The 14282-nt window shown below is 42.7% G+C and overlaps 1 protein-coding gene across 9 annotated transcripts in view; it reads right to left on the bottom strand.

Moving 5' to 3' along the window:
- Window positions 1–14282, bottom strand: part of CADM1 (cell adhesion molecule 1) — a 539770-nt gene that overhangs the window by 52028 nt on the left and 473460 nt on the right. For 6 of the 9 annotated variants that reach the window (XM_068240925.1, XM_068240926.1, XM_068240927.1 and 3 more), the window contains one exon: window positions 13572–13604. The exons of 2 other annotated variants lie outside the window; for them this stretch is intronic. In XM_068240925.1, the coding sequence (XP_068097026.1) occupies window positions 13572–13604 (33 nt within the window). Of the gene's footprint in view, window positions 1–13571; window positions 13605–14060; window positions 14133–14282 lie in introns of those variants that run through there. One more of the 9 variants, XM_068240934.1, reaches the window with a different exon arrangement.

The following is a 14282-nucleotide window of genomic DNA, read 5'->3' as shown; positions in this document are numbered from 1 at the left end:
CGAAAATGAAATTGCATGCTGATGCAAATTCGTACGCAAATGTTACCAGTAATTTGTGTATGTTTTTGTTTATGTTAGTAAGTATAGGAATGTAACCATATCAGTGTCTGTGTGCTTTTACATTGATTTCATGCGAAAAGGTACGCGAATTCGCATGGAAAATTCGGCATAGCGAAAATGCATGCGACTTTCCTATGAATTACATTGTATGCGAATCGCACACTGCCTTGCGGTGTGCAAATTATGATGCCTCTGCTGTGCAGATTTTTACTGCACAGAAAAATGCTCTGTTTTCCTGACAAGTGGAAACACGCCAATTAACTTGTATTGGTTATACGAGTCTGTGTACAGAAAACGCATGCATGGAAACGGGCCCTTAGAGACACAGGATCAGGAGCACTGCCAGGCAACTGGTATTGTTTAAAAGGAAATATGGCAGCCTCCATATCCCTCTCACCTCAGGTTCCCTTTAAAAGGCATTTTACTGATAAAGGGTAAACATGTCACCTAGGAGAAAACTTAGGAGAAGAAGAATTGAATAAGGGCCCCTGACTACTATCACACAGGCAAGGCAAGTAGAGAAAAAACGCCCTTTATATCTGCTTGTGGTGGGATCTGTTCTTGTTGGCTGCTGGAGGTTGCTGTGCATCCTAAGAGTCAATTATTTTTCCAGCAGGCGCCCACTATGTGCTTTCCAACGAAAGTTTGGTGCCGTACGGCCCTGTAAGTCTGACTAGAAATCAACTCCAGTCAAACTTCAGCAAGCGGGAAAGGCCTGATTTACCACGGGATCGAACTTGCAATTCTTACTCACTCATCCCTATTGTTCAGCCCTCCCATTCTACCTCTCTGACCATCTCTGGTGAAGCAGAAAATAATGCACATGAAGCTGTTCAGTGTTCATGTGTCTGCAACATTACTATTGCAGGTAACTAGAATGTCATCATGCTTGTTATACCAGTTACCTAAGCAGAATTCACTGGTGGTTTCTAGGTAACCGTATCCCATAATGTAATAATGCTGCTATAAGTCCAGCTCATGATTGTCGGTGAATTATACTCTGGATGCAGAAAGACTTCTGGGCAACCCAATAGGTGTGACAGGCAGTGGAGTAACAATAGGCCCTGCAGCCCATGCTACCCCTGGGGCCCGCTCGGGGCCATTTTGTGGAGGCTGGCAGCATGAGGGGAAAGCCTTGGCCACAGTCGGCGGGGAGAGGGGAAGTTTCCCCCCTCTCCCTCACCTCGGGGCTCTCCCCTCTGCGCTCCCCTCCAGCTAGATACAGAGTGGGCAGCGGCGGACAGATACATACCTTCTTCCGTGCGATCCACCGCAGACTCCTCGCTCTAGCGGCTGACGTCACTTCCGGACTTCCAGCTACCTCTAGGCAAGGAACTACAGTATTTAGTAATGGGGCATAGCATCTGATGCATATATTAAGGAAATGCGAATTGCATAAATAACAAATGCGCTGCAAACAGCATTTTGGGAGCGATACAAATGTGATTCTCGTTCAACTGAACAGGATCGCAAATCACTGCAAAATCCCGAAATATCAAGCCACAAAATCAGGATTGTGATCCCTGCTCAGAGTGTGATCCAGCCTTTACTTTAAACTCCTTAGCGGCATGCCTGACACTGTGTCGAGCATGCCGCTCTGTGGCCCCAGGAGTCCCCATAATAACATTTTTGTACCAAATGAATGTAAACCCTTTAGCTAGCACTAGGCTAGCTAGTAAATGTGTTGGGCACCCCCGGATCCCTCGCAATCCCCCCCGCAATCCCTCCGTTTATACATTACCCCCCTGGATCCGGCGATCGTGTAGCCTCCCGGCTCAGCTCCGGTCTCTCTATGGGGAGGATCGGGTTTGAGCATGACAGGCTGGGTAAAGTATAAACGGGGGGATCGCGGGGGGAGCGGCGGGGATCGGGGGGTGTCGGGAATTTGTACTAGCTAGCCTAATGCTAGCTAGAGGGGGTTCGGCCGAGGGATCTCTGGAGGGGGGGGGGGAGGGGGACTGGCAGGCAAAAAATAGTTAAACCTCCTGTGCGGCGTAACGCTCAGGAGGTTAAGCAATTTTTTTTGTTAAATTATATTTACTAGTCCCTATAGGTGGCAGATAATTGGAATTCTACTGTATATTTTCCCTTTAAAGCGGTATAAAACCCTGACATACTATTCAATAAAAACGTGTTTTCCTACTTTTTATATGCCGTACAGTTCTCATATTTGCTTTTGTGCATAAGTATTAGTATTCATTTAGAAATTATATGTTCCCAAAGCACACTTTTTTTTTGCTGTGAAAGCTGATTTTGCATTTGATTTATAACTGCTTTATTCAGGTTCTAACAAGCAGAAATGCTTTTTAAATTATCTGACTTTGTTCAGGGGACCCGGTAGTGTAGAAGTGTTTACTTACATTCCTCACTTGATACAATTAAACTCAAGATAACATTATCTACAACTTCCGATGCATCCAGATTTCTCTGCACTGAATTTTTAAGTCCTGTGTGTAACCCTTTGAATGCTGTTCTAGTAAAAAAAAATGCTGGTTGTATATAATATGCTGTAAATAATCTATAAGAGCAAAGAAGAAGTGCTGGGTTTCATTCCGCTTTAAGGAATTCCAGTATAAAAATAAGAAAAGTTTTGAGTAGATTGAAAGAGGCTAGATAGATAACATCTTCAGAATTTTTCTATCAGTGAGATTTTATTTCACCTTCTACACAGGCACCTTCTAATTGAAGTAGAAAAGAGCTGATATCCCCAACATGTGTTTATTACTGTTCCTCATCTTGTATCCCTGGGTCTACCTGGTTTCATGCTAGAGCCACAAAGTTCTATAGATGTTCCAAAGACTTACCAGGCTTACCAGGCAACATCTCTGCCATGGGGAGCTTGGCACTAATTATAGCAACCTATGTTTTTTCATATTTTTTTACACTACCTAAAATCAAAAGAAAAAAACAACCTGGAGAAAGGTGTTACTGCATGTGCTGTGCAGAACAACTTTAGTTTTCAAATCTGGAAATGGAATGGACAGTGTAACAAAATGAACAAAATTCAATAAAGATGTGCGCACACCATGCACCTACAAAGCTACAACATATATACTAATGTGTACGGTGCTCCACAACAACCAGAAACGAAGCGAGTTATAAAGTGCTGCGGTTTATTGACATCCATAAATGAGAAACAATTAGGGAAGTATACATTTTATGAAATAAAGTTAGCTTGTTTGACTACAATTGTGTAAGCAAAAAGTTATTATTAAGGCTTTTTTCCTGTTATGAACAGGTTTTTTATATTCCAGAAGCCAATTTTCCCATGTAGTATTTACGGAAACAGGCGATGTGGACGCCCACTAGCGGCAGAAGCTTGGGTGCCGCCATAGGTGCCCATTGAAATAGCGGTAAGGGTGGGAAATCTGGTCGCCCGTGGTGCCAAATAAATATCGGGGATGCCCGCAATGCAAAATACGCTGACAAAGCGTGCACTTGCAAAATACAGCCATAGTTTCCCACCTATATTTCATTGGGCGCCTATGACCTAGACCATGAAGCTCGTTCACACACTAGCCTGGTTTCCTAATATCAGGAGACTTCCCTGTATACCAGGCCTCTGGAGAGGTTGAATGGCAGAATGGTCCCAGGTAACAGTAAATTCGGGCGCCTGAGGCTAGTGGACAAATCGGGCGCCGCCATTCACTCCTATAATAAATATCGTTTAATGGGCGCCCGATAGGAAAAAAGGGCGCCGGAGAAAAATAACGTTTTAAAAGCGGCGCCCGGAGACTTAATGTTTTATTACTGCTTCTCATGATTACACATTATTTAATGATTTATACATTTTTAAATATTATTTTTAAACGAAAAACAGTACAATATTTTTTTTAAAACATTATTTTTAAACGAAAAACAGTAATTTTTTTTTTTTAACATTATTTTTAAACGAAAAAACTAACAGGGGGGTCTTAGGTTTAGGCACCAACAGGGGGGTCTTAGGTTTAGGCACCAACAGGGGGGTCTTAGGTTTAGGCACCAACAGGGGGTCTTAGGTTTAGGCACCAAAAGGGGGGTCTTAGGTTTAGGCACCAACAGGGGGGTCTTAGGTTTAGGCACCAACAGGGGGTCTTAGGTTTAGGCACCAACAGGGGGTCTTAGGTTTAGGCACCAACAGGGGGGTCTTAGGTTTAGGCACCAACAGGGGGGTCTTAGGTTTAGGCACCAACAGGGGGGTCTTAGGTTTAGGCACTAACAGGGGGGTCTTAGGTTTAGGCACCAACAGGGGGGTCTTAGGTTTAGGCACTAACAGGGGGGTCTAGGGGTTAGGGGTAGGTACAGGGAGGGTTACTTAGGCACCAACAGGGGGGGTCTTAGGTTTAGGCATCAACAGGGGGGTCTAGGGGTTAGGGGTAGGTACAGGGAGGGTTACTTAGTAATTTTTTTTTTTAAACGTTATTATACGTTTCACTATTTAAACGAAAGATTAACGTTTTTACAATTGCCGATTTAATGCACATTATTTAATGATTTATAACTTTAATAAACATTAATTTTAAACGAAATACAGTACAATACATTTTTAAACGTTATCCATGCTTATCGTTAAAAACCCGGCGCCCTTTTTTCCCAGCGCCCCCAACCTTTCTCACATACTGTATTCAAGGATTCTCTTGGGAAGGGCAGGCAAGTGGTTTCCGTAGCCCTTCCACAGGAAACCATGGTTGGAGAATGAGTAGCAAAACATATCATGTTCCATGCCTGGAAGAAGTGCGGCAAGACTGTGTGAAATGCGTAGGAGTGCCAAGAGCAGGCTTAGGCAGCACTGATATTACAACTGTCACCTTCACTACTCAATAGAGCTGGAAGCTGAAGACGTGGAGTGAGCACTGGGAAGCCTAGGTGAATGACTGGTAGATGCTTTTGAGAGCAAAGATCAGGCGTGGTGAGATAAGTAATGCTCCGTATGTTCTTGCATTTCTGCTGCTTTTGCTGTGGGTGGAGATTCAAACGGCCTCTGCACCTATACTAGAACGGTGTTTGTGCTTCAGCTATTCCTGGGGGGAGTTCTATTCTAGGCAAAGATGGGGATTCCCTGGAGATGGCCAACAAAAAAGAAAGTCCTATACTTCTGCTTTAAAGGACTTCCGAGGCCAAAATTAAGAAAATCACACTGTACCTCTTTATTAACAGAATCCACGGAGGACGTCCTGCCCGTCTTCCGCTCTGTTCCGCCATCAATGCAGGTCTTTCCGTTCCCCTATGGCTAGGCCAGACCCCACCGAACGGGTCGCATCGATTCCACCTCTAAGATGGCCACCGCCATGCTTCGCGGCTGCGCAGTACGCTTTTCCGCTAGCGCGCCTGCGCAGCCTATTGCCCGCCTCCCACCGCGTATTAGGTCCCAGCATGCTCCTCAAGTACAAAGCGTGCTGCGCAGCCGCGGAGCATGGCGGCGGCCATCTTGGAGGTGGAATCGATGCGACCCGTTCGGTGGGGTCGGGCAAAGCCATAGGGGAACGGAAAGACCTGCATTGATGGCGGAACGGAGCAGAAGACGGGCAGGACGTCCTCCGTGGATTCTGCTAATAAAAAGGTACAGTGTGATTTTCTTAATTTTGGCCTCGGAAGTCCTTTAAGGTCTATTGTTCACTATGGACTTACCTTCATTGCACATCAGTAAAGCAACATCTGTTCTAGATATACAATATGGTGATTAAAACAGTAGGTGACATAAAAAAAAAAAGTTTAAAATGTAATGTTTTCCTAATTTATTTTTTTGTATCTGTTTTAGTGCTAAATCCAAAGATAAAACAAAAAAAGAATAAGAAAATATCACTTTAAGTTCCATTTACTACGTAAAAGACGATGCTAGATGTGGTCTGAGGTTTTGTTATTTCCAGGAGTTATTTACTGCATGGAAATGAATTGAAATAGAACAAATTGTATTCAATAGGGTAGTTTAGACATGAATATTCGGTGTTTAAAATGTCACAATTCATTGTGCTGTGCCTCCACTGTAAATGTGTTATCCGTGAACTGGTAAAACAGAAATGTATGAAGATTCACTTGTAAATGCTTTTCATTCTTTACAGTCCATTAAACTAAAAAGAACCATACAAAGCAAGTTCTTAAATGAAACCAGTACTATACAATTGCATTACAAATGCATTGCAAATGTGCTAGAATTGACAAGGTTCCAAAGAAACCTTTACGTCAAACTTTTAATAGATAGTCTAAAACTTTTAAAAATATTCTTTCCTCGCGATGGTAAAGCTTCAGGAAGCTTGAGTAATGATGTGAACGAGTCCATTTGGTTCATCACTAGTGGTTTTTGTCTAACCCTTGAATATAGAGACATCTAAATGTGCTAAACTGCAATTCTTTAAAGAAAAAATCTACAGTGACACATGTAACTAAGAGGCAGACACACCAGGCAGGTCTAATATATTAAATGTAGTTTGGACAGCCCATAGTAACACTTATCAGGTTACCAAGGATAGGACTACACAGTAGTAACCAATAGTTACTTGGTGAGCTAGGTCTAAACTAGGCTTATAATGTCAACCTAGTTCAGGGGGATATTCTGCACTGCAGGGAAATTCCTAACTGTAGTAGACAAGACACAAACCATTTATATCAAGCTTTTCTCCTGGCAGACTGAAAGTGCAAGAGCTGCAGCCACTAGGATGTGCTCTGTAGGCAGTAGCAGTGTTTAAGAGTCTTGCCCAATGTCTTCTTACTAAACAGGAAGAGCTGAGATTCGAACATTGGTCTTCTGTGTCAGAGGCAGAATCCTTAACCAGTACACTAACCAGCCACTGTAGTAAGCTGGGTCAAATCATAATTATAGAATTATATAAAGCATTGTTTCTTTATTACTGTATATCATGCACCCCTTTATTAACCAGTTCAGCCTATCTGGACGAGCTTCCTCGTCCAGATAGGCACTGCTGCTGCCGCCGGCTGGTGCGCGCGATGGGGCGCGCCCCCGCTGCTAGCCCCCCCGATCAGTGAATGGGAATATAATTCCCATTCACCGATCTAACTTCCCCGCAGAAATACCGACGCTTTCTCTCCACAGAGCGCGATATTTCTGCCCCCAGGAAACTTCTCCCCAGCATTTTAGTTCCTGGATGCAAGATCGTTCGCATCCAGGACTTTTTTCAATAGTAAACTGCACCCACATATATTTTTAATAAAAAAAAATAATTATTATTTTACATTTAAAATTAGCAGTTTCCCTCCCACACCAAAAATTACCCACATACACTTTTTTTTATAAAAATAAAAAATACAATAAAAAAAAACAAAAACAACATAAATAGTTACCCAAGGGTCTGAACTTTTCAAATATGCACGTCAAGAGAATATGTTATTATATTATTTAAAATTATAAGCTTATAAATAGTGATGGACGCAAATTGAAAAAATGCACCTTTATTTCTAAATGAAATATCGGCACCATAAATTGTGATAGGGACATCGTTTAAACGGTGTAATAACCGGGACAGATGGGCAAATAAAATACATGAGTTTTAATTACGGTAGCGTATATCAATTTCAAACTATAATGGCCAAAAACTGAGAAATAATGCATTTTTTTCATTTCTTTCTTAATCTTCCTGTTAAAATAGATTTAGAAAAAAATAATTCTTAGCAAAATGTACTACCCAAAGAAAGCCTAATTAGTGGCAGAAAAAACAAGATATAGATCAATTAATTGTGATAAGTAGCAATAAAGTTATAGGCGAATGAATGGGAGGTGAACGTTGCTCGGATGCATGAGATTTTCGGACTGCGGTGCTGAACCGGTTAATGATTGTATTGCCCAAGTACCCCTCTAACAGCATCTCAAGTGATGCATATTAGGAATAATCCCTTGACACTTAAAACTGACTACACTAATTAAGGCTCTTTATCATTTATATTTGTTTGTATCTCAAAATAAACTACAGTGGATTAACTATCCACTGAAATAAAGGCAACATGTGTTGAGAACCTAAGTTTGAAATGATTGCTCCTCTAGAATTGTTATTCTAATAGACAAATGACAACTGTTGGCATAGCCCAGTTACTTATTAACTGAAGTCACCTGAGAACATTATTAAGGCTGCAATCCAAAACAGGTCTACACAAGTCCCCATCATATCCCCCGAAACTACAGGATTTTCAGTTATGGAAGCCCAGGCTAGCCGCTTTGTCACAAACTGTAAAGCCTGAAACAAAGTGTGAGAGTGGATGTATAGGGGTTATGCCAAACGTCAGATACCAGCTGGATCCTTTTGAAGTTCCGGGGCTCATTGTAGACCCGCTTTATAAAGGGAATGAGAAGGCTTTTGACCCTGGGGTAGGTTTGAAAAGGAATCGCAATTTGATATCTTTGGAAATCTGCTGATGCCGTTTGGATTTAGTTACAAGTGCCATTTCCCCAAATTTTATAAGCTCTGGGAGTGATTCATATATTTTGTCAAGTTAACGGAAAACGAAAAACAAACCCCAACTATCCTCCCACCAGAAAACAAAACAAAAAAACAAAACATAAAAACAAATAAAAAACAAAACAAAAAAATACACTTAGCACTGATGTGAACATTATGTGTGAACAGATATGTGAGTTACTTCAAGTTAAAAAAAGGCACACACACACACGCGCGCACGCACGCACGCACACACGCACGCACGCACACACGCACGCACGCACGCACGCACGCACGCACGCACGCACACACACACACACACACACACACACACACACACCTAAACAGTCAGCAACCATACTGCTCAGCTAAAATAAAAAAAAAAAACTAACAATATTTGAATCATCTTCAATCTAGGATTACGCTAAAGCACAGAAAAACATAGACAATCTTATTCTGGCCCTGCACACAGATTTAATTGCAATCTTCTTAAACTACCAATTTTAAAAATGACTGTAAAAAAAAAAAAAATCTAAAACGGTTGAATGTTTTAAAATGATCTATTTCATTCAATTAGATCCATATTTTCCGGCTCTCGGATTCAATAAAAATTGTATTCGAAAGAAAATTATGGCAATTAATCAATCGTTTTAAACTTGTCAATTTGGATTTGCACAGACGCGATGCTTTTATTGAGTTGCAATAGAAATGTGTGGCCAGCATTGAATTCACTGCAGTTCTGTCTAAACTTTATAAATTGATTTATAAGTTTACTTGAGTTTTCAGTGGTTGGTTTTGTATCTAAATTTAAAAGCAGACAGTACAGCAACTGTGCTTTCAAGTAAAGAATCAAATGCAGCTGTACCAGACTCATCAAACTGGTGAATTGAAGTCTTTTGGGGTGTTGCACCATGACCTTAGAGCGGAATTATATACAGGTATTTTGCATTTTGTATATCAGTAGTATACGGCAGCAATAGTTTAGGTAGCCATACATCTATCGATGATAAGCTGATTCGACCAAAAGACAAATCTCTCTCTAATCGAATCTGATTAGAGAGCTCTGTCAGCTGCCTGTACAGCGCAGACTTATTCCTGATCAATTTAATGCTGAAATTGATCTGGAATCGGCCTTGTGATGCCGCCTTGCCATCGTACCCCTAATGTGTAATGTGCAGTATACCTTACCTGTCCGTGGCTGCCACTTGTCCTTCGTCCATACACCCACATGGTTGCCGGTGACACACGGGCGCGTGAGCGTCGTCACATTGGATAGTAGGAGGGACGGCGTCAGAGGTTTCATCGTGTTCCTCGCTCGTCCAGAGATCGTTCGATGTTACCGTCGCGCACACGATTGAGCAGGTCGGCCCTACATCTTGCAGCATATCCGACAGATTCATGCAACCCATTTCGGCCTTCACATTGGTCGCATTGTCAATCGGTCATGCATTTGGTATATGGCCACTGTTACACATGTTCCTTAAATTAATTGTGATACAGCTATAAAATCTGTGGATCATGTGGTTAAACTGACATGATAATGCCTAAGAAGAAGCACACTGGGAGATTTATAACACAAGGCTCTTTCACACTGCAGCAGTTGTGTTCTGTACCAATAGATATCATCATGGAATCATTATATTACTACAGTACTTGAAATAGGCAGTGCAACGGTTTACATCATAATAACACAGCACATTGTGAGTTCACTGGACTTTTAGGCCCGGTTCACATTAGCGTTCCAGGTCCGGCTTCCCCGGACCCGGAATGCTCCGTACACAGTGGACGGTGAATGGATACATTGTTAATCAATGTATGCATTCACACTCGTGCGACCATCCGGATCCGATCCGGGAACGCAGCTCCGGGACGATGCGGCTTTTTTCCAACATGTTCCATTTTTGACGTACGTCCCCGTGCGGCTGCGGACCCGGGCCGGATCCAGACCCGAACATGCGGCCATGCTGTGCAATGAGAAACTGATGTTTCCCATCACACTGGCAATAGGACCGGATGCTTCCAGCACCGGTCCTATGCCACTTGGGGGGCCCGGACTACACGCCGGTATCCCCCATACGTGCGGTGCCTTTCTGGCACTGCAATGTATCTAGTTCCGGCTACTTTATTGATACATTCCGGATCCGCAACTTGTGGCCACCGCAGAGACCCGTACGGTCTCTTTGCGGCCCCCGGACCTGGACCCCCGGGCACTTGCGGACTCGAACCGCAAGTGTGAACGGGGCCTTACAGTGGCAGAAAATCATACTCTAGTGTAATGTATGCCTCACAATGCACTTCTAAGGCACAATGTGACTTTTCATCACTGTTATGTTGTGATACAATTGAAATACAGTACAACCTGCATAGAGGGAAAATAGCCTAAAGGTTAAAATTAGCCCCTGCCAGTCTCTGCTTCTTTATAGTGCTTCTTATACAGTGATTGCCTTAGCAGTTACCACTAAGGAAATCACTGTATAGGCAGATAGGGAGATAACACCTGATCACACTCAGGTTAAGAAGAGGCTCTCTATAGATTGGAATATAAGAGGTACAAAATTTAGGGGGTATGAATTGTCTAATTCAGGCAGATTTTATTGTATACTGCACTTTTATGTGGAGTATGCAAAAAAATTTGCCTGAATTAGACTATTTGAGTCTTCAGTGGGGAGGGAAGTCCGCTGCTACCTCCCATTTTTAAACTGTTTATAGTGTATTTTATTTTCTGTAGCGCCTCTATTTTGTCCTATTACATACCGTGTTTCCCCGAAAGTAAAACCTATCCTTAAAGTAAGCCCTAGCAGATATCGAGCAGCATGCCCGAAATATAAGCCCTCCCTGAAAATAAGCCCTAGTGGCAGTACCGACCCCCCCCCCCACTCGAACCCCGTTATATCGCCGCATTACCTCCACTAGCCCCGCTTTCAGAAAGTCGCATTCCCGTGCTCATAGTCAGACCCCCGTCGGCAATTTTTCAAACGCATATCAGCTGGGATCTGCGGTGAAGGCAGCTACAGATTCACTGTAACAGCACCTCCAAATACAGGAAAAGGCATCTCTGCTTACTTCCTGATTATGGAAGTACTGTTACACTGAATCTGCAGCTGCCTTAACCGCAGATCCCAGCCGATCTGCGGTTTCAATAATTGCCGCCGGGGGTCTGACTGAGTACGGGGATGTGACTTTCTGAAAGCAGGGCCAGCAGGAGGTAAAACGGACATGGTGGAAGCGGTGGGGGGGCTGACGGAACTTATGCACAGGTGGGATCTGGCTATACGGGGGGGGGGGGGGGGGGGGGGTTATCTGGCTATTAAGGGGGTGTCTGGCCATAAACAAGGGGGGGGGGATTTAGCTATACATTAGGGGTTATACACTAAGGGGATGGGGATCTGGCTGTACAATTAGGTGGGTCTGGTCTAGCTATACTTAAGGGGGGATCTGGCCATAGACTTGGGGGATCTGGCTATTCACAAGGGGGTTTTCGCTACCTTCACAAAATATAAGACCTCCCCGAAAATAAGCCCTAGCACATCCTTTGAAGGAAAAAATAATTTACGACAGTGTCTTATTTTCGGGGAAACACTGTATATATACATGTGTATGTAAAGTTCCACTACTCTGTATTCTTCTTTTTTTATTGTAAGGGTTAAAAATCAAAGGTTAATAATGACAGCTTCTCTGCAGTCACAACTGCATAACTCAGAAAAACACTTGTGAGAATATTGATGCCTAAGCCTAACTAGGCCACCCCCCCCCTGTCGATATCTGCACCTCCTTTGCATTAAGCACACCCTCCTCCAATATCTGTGCCGCCTATTAACAATATTTATTGGGTGCCGGCAGCGACCAAATCAGCATTGCAGTCTACATGGTATCCATGTTACCAAAGTGCCGCCAGTGCCAAAGTTACGTGCTTCGCAAGCCCCCCCCCTTCCCCCGTCGATATCTGCACCTCCTTTGCATTAAGCATACCCTCCTCCAATATCTGTGCCGCCTATTAACAAAATTTATTGGGTGCCGGCAGTAAGCAAATCAGCATTGCAGTCTATGTGGTATCCATGTTACCTAAGTGCCGCCAGTGCCAAAGTTATGTGTTTCATAAAACTCCGCGAGGCTTAAATTTATAGATGCACAGAAATTTTGTTGAAAAAAAAATGACTGGTAGTAAGTTCTGTACATCTGAAATCCAAGCAACCAGTATGGGTCTTTCTCTCTCTCGCCCGCCCACCCCAAATGTTTTATTTATTTTCTGTGTTTTAATGAACTTGACATTATAGAAAAGGAAACCTCATGATGGAACTCCAGAAAAGACATCCAAGTGCTGGAGACAGAGCTGTGTAAGCTATAGGTGTACATCAGTGGCTGAATCACATTGCATTGTACTTTGTATTTCAAAGACCTATCAGCATTCTGAGGTAGGGCCCCCTTATAGGCCACTATAATCTCCCACTACAACAATCAACATTAAGCATGCTCAAATCCATCAGAAACAGCAGGTTTTACTACAACACAGTAGCACAGGGCATACATTTAACCATGTGTTCCACCTATATTACAATTTCTGTACCATTTTCCTGCATGAAGATATGATGATAAATTGATGACATACACATGAGCATGAACGGAAGTGGCTCAATCAAATGGATTCATAATGGGCACAAATGGAAAGAAAATATATCCCAACAACAGATTTTGTTGTTTTTTCCTCAGTAAGAAAAAAATGCTTTACAAAAGGTATACAGCATCGCCTTTATAGTCCATTGTTAGACTTCGCCCAATTCAAATGCTATTAGCTGCATTCACCATTAGATAAACCATGCTTTTTCATGCTTAGCTTTTAGGAAAGGACTGGAAAAAATGGACAAAAACACACTGAAGGGAGCAACAAGCCAAGGCTGACTGTGAAGGGATCTGATGAGGCTATTAAGGAGTAACTAAACCTTTCAATGTGTATAACTATAAACCATGAATTGGATTAAAGCTGAGCAACACAGAGCCCTGCAGCAGTCTGAGGCGACCATTCAAATATGTTCCTCCTAAGCTCCATCCATCCCCCCCACCCACACTGTCTCCTGCATAAACAGCTTCCCTTAACAATACAGGCCAGGCTTGTTGGTGCCCTGAAATAGATAACAGAAAGCTGATACCAACCGTGAACCGCAGGCTCTGTCGTTGCACTTGCGTCTACACACGGGAAGAGGAGAAGGAAGGGAGGAAACGGAAGGAACAGCATGCAAAAAAGGGAAAAATGGGACAAAATAAAGGGAACAGATAATACACAAGCAATAATGAATCTCACACAGTATTAAATCAGTAAGACAAGGGAGAACATGACAGTCATACACCAAAGAGACACCTCACACTTACCTCCAGTCCTGAAAGGGGGACAACCTTCTAGGACCAAAGGGGCAACAGCAGTGTGGGCTTCATGATACACATATGGAGGGGACTAATCTTCTATAAAGACATTTCTGGACCAACAGAAGATGGTTGAAGTCATCCCTACTGGAGAGAGGTCAACCATGTGCTGTAGGGTCTAATGGCTCCCTTTGGGAACAAATGGGACTAGAACATCTGTAATAGCATGGGTTGTACAATGTGACATGCAATTTAAGTGATCAAGTGAAAGTTACCTACGTAGAATGAAGGCAGCCATTTTGGTGCTCAGAGCCAATTTTCATGAAAGTGTTACCAGTTCTTTTATCAATTGTCCTTCAACAATAAAGGGATTTAACGGTTTGGAATTACATTTGGATTGATTGCAAAATATACATTATAATATTACCTGCATGATCACTTGTTCATGAAATGTGATACTGCAGCACATTCTCAGAATACAATGGCACTCTATAAAAAACCATT

This window comes from Hyperolius riggenbachi, chromosome 6, assembly GCF_040937935.1.
Source record: "Hyperolius riggenbachi isolate aHypRig1 chromosome 6, aHypRig1.pri, whole genome shotgun sequence".
Classification (NCBI taxonomy): Eukaryota; Metazoa; Chordata; class Amphibia; order Anura; family Hyperoliidae; genus Hyperolius; species Hyperolius riggenbachi.
Note: the sequence above shows the minus strand (reverse complement) of the source record. Positions and strands in the feature narration are given on the sequence as shown.